Source organism: Cinclus cinclus, chromosome 4, assembly GCF_963662255.1.
Source record: "Cinclus cinclus chromosome 4, bCinCin1.1, whole genome shotgun sequence".
Classification (NCBI taxonomy): Eukaryota; Metazoa; Chordata; class Aves; order Passeriformes; family Cinclidae; genus Cinclus; species Cinclus cinclus.
The window spans coordinates 35,251,139-35,259,259 of NC_085049.1; the positions used below are offsets into that span (position 1 = coordinate 35,251,139).

At 42.1% G+C, this 8,121-nt stretch overlaps 1 protein-coding gene across 1 annotated transcript; it reads right to left on the minus strand.

Annotated features, from left to right (window-relative positions):
- Positions 1–227: 227 nt before the first annotated feature.
- On the minus strand, positions 228–7,722 carry CAV2 (caveolin 2). The gene is made up of 3 exons (XM_062491080.1): positions 7,570–7,722; positions 7,283–7,470; positions 228–378 (listed from the first exon to the last, which is right to left on the minus strand). Exons 1-3 carry the CDS (start codon positions 7,720–7,722, stop codon positions 228–230), a joined length of 492 nt encoding a protein of 163 aa, XP_062347064.1.
- Between the last annotated feature and the right edge of the window lie 399 nt (positions 7,723–8,121).

Here is an 8,121-nt window from a genome sequence, read left to right on the forward strand (position 1 = left end):
ATACTCTGGGATCACTCTGTTGTTTAAATAGTGAGCTTTGAAAACTGCCTACTAATTTTTAAATGGATTTCCCTGATAACAAATGAGTTTTAATAAAAACAGCATGTTCCCACTTAAACCAGCCATTGTAATTTAACAGTTTGGAATGAATGGTAAGTGCTTGTATGTTAGGTTAGCAAAGAAGTATAACACCGGCTACACCTACAGCAGTGTCACATCTCTGATGTTTACTCTTGGTCCAGGCGTATATTAACTAGGGCAAAGCACCGGCCTAGGCTCTGAAAGAACGGCACAACAAAAACATCTGTCAGGCTCTTCCACACAGTTTGCACTGAAGGCAGCACCATGAGACAGGTTTTCACAAAAGGCACCACAACCCTGTAGAAAAGAAAACGAAAGATTTGAAGATTGGTGCTCCTACAGCATGGGGAAATCAGGATAATGAAACACAAGTGTGATATCTTATGGAAGATAAGTGGTTCTTTAACTTTTATAACTTTATAAATATAAATATTTAAGTAAGTTGACTCTACTCCCTTGCAGTCTTTCTCCATCAATTTTGTTTGCTCAAGGCCTCACACCTGCATATGCCTGTGGTCCTGTGGCCAGAATAATTTGCATGCAACATGAGAGTGTAGACAACAGCTTTCTTTTCATTGTGTCTCTGTTTACTTACTGGGAATTTTTTTACATGCCATTTAGAATTATGAACTTTTGCTGTCTCTCCCTGCTTCTGGCAGGGCTGGTGTACATAATCTGCCATAGCCCTGCTGCCACCCACCGTGGCCAAAAAGCAGTCACCTCCCAAGGACTCACTTGTGCTGTGATCATATCTGAATGTGGGTCTTCAAGGGTTGACAGAAACACCATGTTCCCCAGTTTGATATACTGGAAACAGCAGCCTTTACAATCTGTTCTTGCTCTGCTGCCTTTTCTGGTGTTTCTTTTATCTGTCTGTCTCACAGGCACACAGAAGTGCACAGGTATTCATGTACATCACACCATTGGTGTCTCATTCCTACCCATCCCTGTAACAACATGCTACAGTAAAACAGAAACAGGAAAGCAATATCCAGTTAAATCATACTATTACAATACAGGCACATGCCAAATCTTAGAAAAATGGGCAGATCCTGTAAAGTTCTTCATTTGTGAGAAATAAACACTGGGATATGGTCAGAACTCCTTGTCAGGAGAACAGGTCTTTTTATTCGCTCAGGGTACATACTAGAAAGTATTATGTGTTCATCTCCTGAGCATTGGTAAGCATCTGGGGATTGCTCTCCATGTGTATCAATTCCAAAGCTATATCATTACTGGTGGCTTGAGCCAAACATGCTAACAGTGGAAGAGAGCCAGAAATGCACATATGGGCAGCTGAGGAGGCCCAGTGGATACTGACCATGATAACTGACCACACTATTTTAAGTTATCCTCCTTCTTTAATCATTTACTGGCCTAAACCTCTCGTCATTTCACTGAGCTGTTTTTACCTGGGTGCAGACAAACTAAATGCATACATAAATAATACTGAACTTGTACTAGCGCAAGGTTTTAATATAATCATTCTGCCATACTGAACAAGTTTACTTCCTAAATTAGGTAAAAGAAGTTATAGATTCTTTTGACAAAGATAATAAACTCTGTTCTACTTTACTGTTGCATTCAAAATTTAAGTTCCGAATCTTGCATTTGCATAATTCCACTGCAAAACTTTCACTGACTTTGATTGGAATGACAGAAAATACATAATTTAATATTTCATCATAAGTTTGAAAAAAGGTGCTATGTATTTACAATACTTCTCAGATTAACAAAGTAGAAAAAACCTACCACGTTTTTAAAAAGTTGAAGGTTAGAAATTTACAGAATCAAAATTAGTTACTTTCAGTGTTTATCTAACAGCTTTTGTCATACAGTGCAAGCCATATACTAGTACATCAATGCTCTACTCAAAGCTAGCCCAGATGGATTTAAACAAGAATAGTTTTTCTAAAACCTTCTCTTTTGTCTCTGCTGAAACACCCCATATAGGACTGTGAGCATTACTGGAGTAATGTGCCTCTAGTTTTAAATGGAACTCTGTAAACTGTGTGTTTATAACCACCTATAATATCACTGCATATAGAATAGATGATTTATAGAATAAAAAATTAGGCCTTAACCTGTTAGAATACAGCTGATAAATATCAATAATGCAAAGGAAAAGAAAAATAATTTGCTATTTTTCCAAGCAACACAGGGAAAGAACCAGAAATGGCTATTCTGTGCTGACTTCACCCCTTTTCCATTCCAGATAGTTTACAAAGACTGTGTAATTGCTCCTTTGCTACCATCTATAATTAATTTGGCCTGATATTTTTTAAATTCTAACTGGAGAGAAGCAGAAAAGACAACATTTCTTTTGGACCCTCTGTTTACAGGATCACATCACACAAAATACAAACTAAACAAATACCACAGTATGTAGAAGATTCACAGAAAGATGTAGAAGGCTGGAGAAGCAGTGATCATAGTACTTGACATTACTGTAGAGGTCATTCACACAGTACTGGAACTCAACCCATTTTGATAATCTTAAGCAAAATAATCATTAAAATGTTTTGGTAATGCTTTGTAATCTTTTAGCACTTGTTATTTAATTTTTTTATTTATGGTAAATGCATGCAAAACCCAATGTAGGCTGCATCCATAGAAGGACACATGACACATGATGGCAACCGAAGCTAATTAATGTAAATAACTTTCAATTTTAAAACAAAAGTCCATATACTTATAGAACAATTACTCAAACATCTTCAGTCTAAGAAGAAAATCCCTTACACCACGGAGAGTTATAAAAGGCTTTTTCTAAGTTTTAAATTATGTGAGTGTGTGTATATATATACATGTGCATTTACATGTGTACAAGTCTGCATCCTGTTCTGCACAGGGTATCTTATCTGACAGTGCAGTGTTTCCAGGTTATCCAAGTATAATGTGCTTTTCATGGAGTGACCAGTCACACTCAAAAATGAATAATCAAATGCCATTAGAAGCAATGTCTTTGTTTTTGTGACCTGACAAATATAAGGTACCCATCCTTTGCTGTGGATTTATCCTGGTCTGCATTTTTGTTCACAGACGTGGTAAATACCTGCTTGAGTAATGTCTAACAGTAAAATTAAAGTAGCATATCCTAAGGATATCAACACTAATGCCATATTGGTATTACTAGTGTTACCATTTAGTACAGCATCAGGAAGAAAATGAAATGTCTGTTGAATTTGTAATCTAAGCTGAAGACTACTACTTGTATGACCTCTTGTTAAATCTTCAATGTAGATATATTATAAAAAACCCTTCCTTTGACCAAGTGGGATGAATTGTGTCTTCTGGGAACTAAAAATCACAAATTACCCTATTTTTTCCCTCCTATCCCATTTTCTCTTTATTCTGTTCAAGGCATGACATCTACAAAATTATACCCCTCAACATTTCTCACTTTTGCTTATGTTACTTTTTCTTCTTGATAAGCCCTGAATGAACACTGTCAAGAACCAAGCACCTCTTGGAAATTGCAGAGCACAGTTTAATTACCATTGATAATGAGAATCAACTTTTCACAGACTTGGGCTGGAGCAGTCATGCACCATTAATTCACATTCTGGCTTCAAAATGAAGAATGTGAATAATCACACTTTCTCCTGTCTTGTTTTTCAAAATTTAATCTCAAATATGTCTTAATACTATTTTTCAAATGCTCTAGGTTTCTGTGCTTAAATTACCTAATTCCATGTACTACATCATGATTGTGAATTAAAAGTCTTGTACAGCTCTACAATACAAGCAAGCATTGTGAAAAGATGGCTAAAAATTACCTAGCAGTTGCACAGCTTCTTGTTGCATGCCATTAACCATGGCATGTGAGGCAACCATGGGACAAGTGAGGCAAAGAATTCACCAAAGCCTTTCATGACTCATACACAGTATTTGAAGTGCATTAAAAACAAACATTATGTGTTCCAGGACCTGGGTAGACTGGAAAAGATAAAACTACTAGAAAAGAAGCAAGAAAATATCCATGTATTTCCTTTTCCTAAACCAAGGGATATGTACTGGACATCAAGGAAGAGGCATCAAGGCAGCACCACCAGATTACAAGGTAGGCCTTCCTAGCCGTAGTGTGATTTATTTCAACTTCAAGCAGTCCGTAGTAGGGACTTGGTTTTACGGTTGAGTATGATAGCAGCAGTTATGTAAATGAAGTTGTGGAATACAAAAGGGTAAGAAATAATGCATGTCCATATCTGCTTTTCATGTAAGTCCCTGGTTCTAATTTAGCACTCTGAATGGAAGCTCAAGTGGAGAAGTGCTGTGAATACCAACTGCTTTAGCCAGTGATGACTATGGAGCTGAGTGAGCCCATCTCAGATCTAAGACTCAAGTTACTGATCACTGATTCTTTGTGTAAATATGCAACATACCAGAAGCTATTTTGATAAGACTACAGAAAAGCATATATGAAATTCAAGAGGTGGTAAACATTTGACTTGGAACAAGAATCAGTCACTGATCTACGAAAAAATATAATGATTTTGCATGAACCACCTGAAAAACCAGAAGAGTTCTGTTCATGTTCAAAAATCAATAACCTTAAGAGCTACAATCTGAGGACATATTTAAAAGCTTGTTAATTTCACAGAAAGATGTTGCAACCCAGTGTGGCCTGTATAGTCTGTGGTGAGAATGACAGTCATCAGTAAAGGAAAAATGTACAGTTGACTTCCTTGAACAGGCCTGCATGTAGATCACCAGCCTGCCAGCTGACTCAGTTTCAGTCCATCAGTATCTTTTACTAGGCAGTGTGAAACCAGATTCTGACTCAACCAGCCAGTTTGAGAACACATTATGCTCCATCTTTATGATTAAAAATGAAAATTAGGTGAATTACTATATATTTCTTACTTAGCTTTCTTTTTGCAGGTGAAAGACAACATTTACTATCAGGTGCGATGGGAAAAATTCACAGGGTGCCCTGGAGCATAAGAAATGCTGAGTTGGACTTACGTCGATTTTTAACATGCTAACAAAACTGCAACAACATGTGTGACATCAACATAGCTTTCTGATTGAGCAGCTCCAGAAGTTGTTGAAACACTTTTGAATTTAGCCCCAGAAAAGGCTCCCTAATGTCACATCAACATCATCACCTCACTGGTTTGGATGGTAGAAGTAATGCACAGAGACTCTGAGTGGCAGAATTCTGGGAGGGCTTGCTGCAGGGTCTTCTCATGACATTTACAGCTGAAGACAGAGTTATAATGGAATTCCCTTTCTTCCACGTACAACAGAAGCAGTTGTTTTCTGGTGTTTTTCTTTTTCAGACCCAATGGGCCTACAAGGGAACTAGTACCCTATGTTTAGGGCCTTTAAATGTGCAGTTTTGCACTACCCTCTCAAATGCAGAAACGTTGAACTCCTCACTCACATGACATCTGGAACACAAAGAGGTGCAGAGATGCCATCTTAGTCTCAGTGTGTTCCACCTTTGTGTTGGAACCAATCCAGCTTGAGTTTGTGGGAATATGAGACAGTATTGCCTTTGGATGGTAGCACTGGATGGAGTCCAAGGGGATGCAGATAGCACTACTGAGTTACATGATTCTTTCACATCCATCCCAGGTGCAAGGAAGATCAAAACAAAAGATCAATTCTATGTTGACAACAAACCTGGGCAAGCAAGTGTGTCCACAGAAAGTCGAAAGAAACTTTTCAAATGAAGTGTTACATACAGACAGTCCTATTTCACATGTACTGAGAACCCACCGTTCCTGAGATAGTCACTAGGGACTACGGGCATAAATAGTAACTGACCTCTGAGTCCTTGATCAGTGAAACTCTGTATCCAGTCTGTGAAATCCAGATAAAAGATCCTTCTGAAGCACAAAAAAAGTACTGCAATTTTAATAAATTTGGCACTGATGAATTTTTCCACAGATATTTCATGACTGGAAACCTATATATACTCACCTTTTGCAGGCACATTGCACACTATGGCACAGTGATAGCTGACAGATCTAAAAATCTGGGCAACACTATGCCTGTGTACTGTTTGTTTGTAACAATTTGGGAACAAGAGATGTAGCAAGTGGGAATCTCTAAACTGCAGGGCAACTCCTTTGGATATTAAGCAAACACTATGCTCCAAAATTCAATTTAATCAGTTTTCAAAGTGGCTTGATGATATCATGAACACAGGCTTCCACTGCACTTTCAAAAACTGCAATCTGCACCCATGAGATTGCCACCACAGGTTCAGATAATCAGTGTATTCATAGGGTTTTGAGTTCACTTCCAGTTTCTGTATTCTGTTTTCTTTGATAAAATGAAAAGGATTCCAGTGTTACCCAAGTCAAATTAGATTTTGCCCAAAACTCATGTATACGGAAAATCCTGGTTTGCAGAAATAATGTCAATAATCGGCATTCATCCCTTCCTCTACAGCCTTTTGGATTGTCAATTCTTTCCTCAACTGCATTATTCTCCCTGCTTTTCTTCCTTCTCTACCATCAGATGATGGTCTCAAAGTACTTTCTTGGCATTTGGTGAATATATGATGCTTAAAGTACACAGTTTTGGTGTGACTTGGACAGTCAGTGTGCTTGCCTGTGAACTTGTGCCATGGCCAGAAGCAGCTTTCCTGAGCTCAGCAGGTCTTTTTGCTTAGGTGGAAGGGTTTTGGAGTATTGCATCTACAGATAGCTATGTACCAGATGCAAGGCACTGGCACTACATTTTATGGCAGTAACACAGAGCCAGCTGGGCCCTCAAAAGCTTTCTTCAGTGTGTGAGGAAAACAGTGAAAGAGGTAACAGAACTAAGAATTTAGCAATAACTTCAGATGTTAGTAATACTTCTGCCTAGATAATTAATTTGAAATACACGTTTGAACAAATTCTGCACTTCAGTTTAGAAAAACAAATTCAGTCACTAATATCACTAGAAGCCAGCCAAGGCTGGTATGCATTGCCGTAGGTGCCATCCAAGCAGGAATACAGACTCTCTGCCCCAAGGAGCTTATACAGTCATGACAGACCACTGGTAAAACCAAGGCAGGGAACTGACTCACAAACACACTGTTTCCTTTTCTGTCCCTTTAGAAATAAAGCAGTTAATCTTAGCTGATCTGACTACCGGTGTAAAGTCGGCGATCGGTGGCTGGGCAGTGATGAATGCGAGAGCTGAGTCGTGCGGAGCTGTCGGCAGAGCCCAGGCACCGACGGACACAGCACGCGCTTACCAGATGTGGAGACAGCTGAGCGTGGCGAAGACGATCCCCACAACCAGGGCCAGGGGTATGGCGAGGACCAGAGTCAGGACCTTGTAGATCACGTACTTGCTGAGCTCAAACAGAGCGTGGCTGCAGATCCAGACCTTGTCGAAGGAGTGGGTGAGCTCGGGCTCCGCGATCACATCCTCGAACCCCAGCTGGAAAAAGAGGAGGCTCTACAGTCACGGGGAGCCCGCGGGGGCCCCCCTCGCCGAGCACCCGAGCCCCGGCCCCGCCCGGCCCGGCCCGGCCCGCACCTGCAGGTGGGAGTTCAGCCCGTGGGGGTCGCGGTCCAGCTCGTCCTCCGCGCACTTCTCCGCCTCCGACAGCGCGGGGCCGCCGCTCCGCGGGAAGTTGTCGTCGTCGTCCATGAAGATGCGGGTGTCCACCTTCTCCGTCTCCAGCCCCATGGCGCTGCCGCCGCTGCGCGGCTCCGGCCCGGCCCTGCCCCGTCCGCCGCCGCTGCTGCTGGCTCCCGGGCCGGGTCGGGCCGGGCCGGGCCGGGCCGGGGCGGAGCGGAGCGGAGCGGGGCCGCCCGGGACACGCCCCGCGGGCCGCAGCGGGAGCCCTGCCGATTCCCAGGGAACGCGGGCAGCGCTCGGGGTGGGCGCTCGCCGGCAGCCGCCGTCCCTCGCCTTGGCAGCCGCCCGGTGCTCCCCGCCGCGCCCGACCCGCCTCTGTCAGCGATGGGGGCACCGCAACAACAGGCAGCAGGAAGAAGAAGCGGAGGGGACTGTGCTCTGGGCCATGTTGGGCCGTGTCTGTGGGCCCTTTGCAGCTGTAGGGGAAACAGGGGAAGGCGGGGGGAG

What these genes read in the sequence shown, in the direction of transcription:
- CAV2 (XM_062491080.1), bottom strand. Translation starts at nt 7,722, where the DNA reads ATGGGGCTGGAGACGGAGAAGGTGGACACCCGCATCTTCATGGACGAC. An exon ending in GGCTGAACTCCCACCTGCAG is followed by an intron (nt 7,471 to 7,569) that starts GTGCGGGCCGGG and finishes CTCTTTTTCCAG; the next exon opens with CTGGGGTTCGAGGATGTGAT. An exon ending in CTCAGCTGTCTCCACATCTG is followed by an intron (nt 379 to 7,282) that starts GTAAGCGCGTGC and finishes TCTTTTCTACAG; the next exon opens with GGTTGTGGTGCCTTTTGTGA.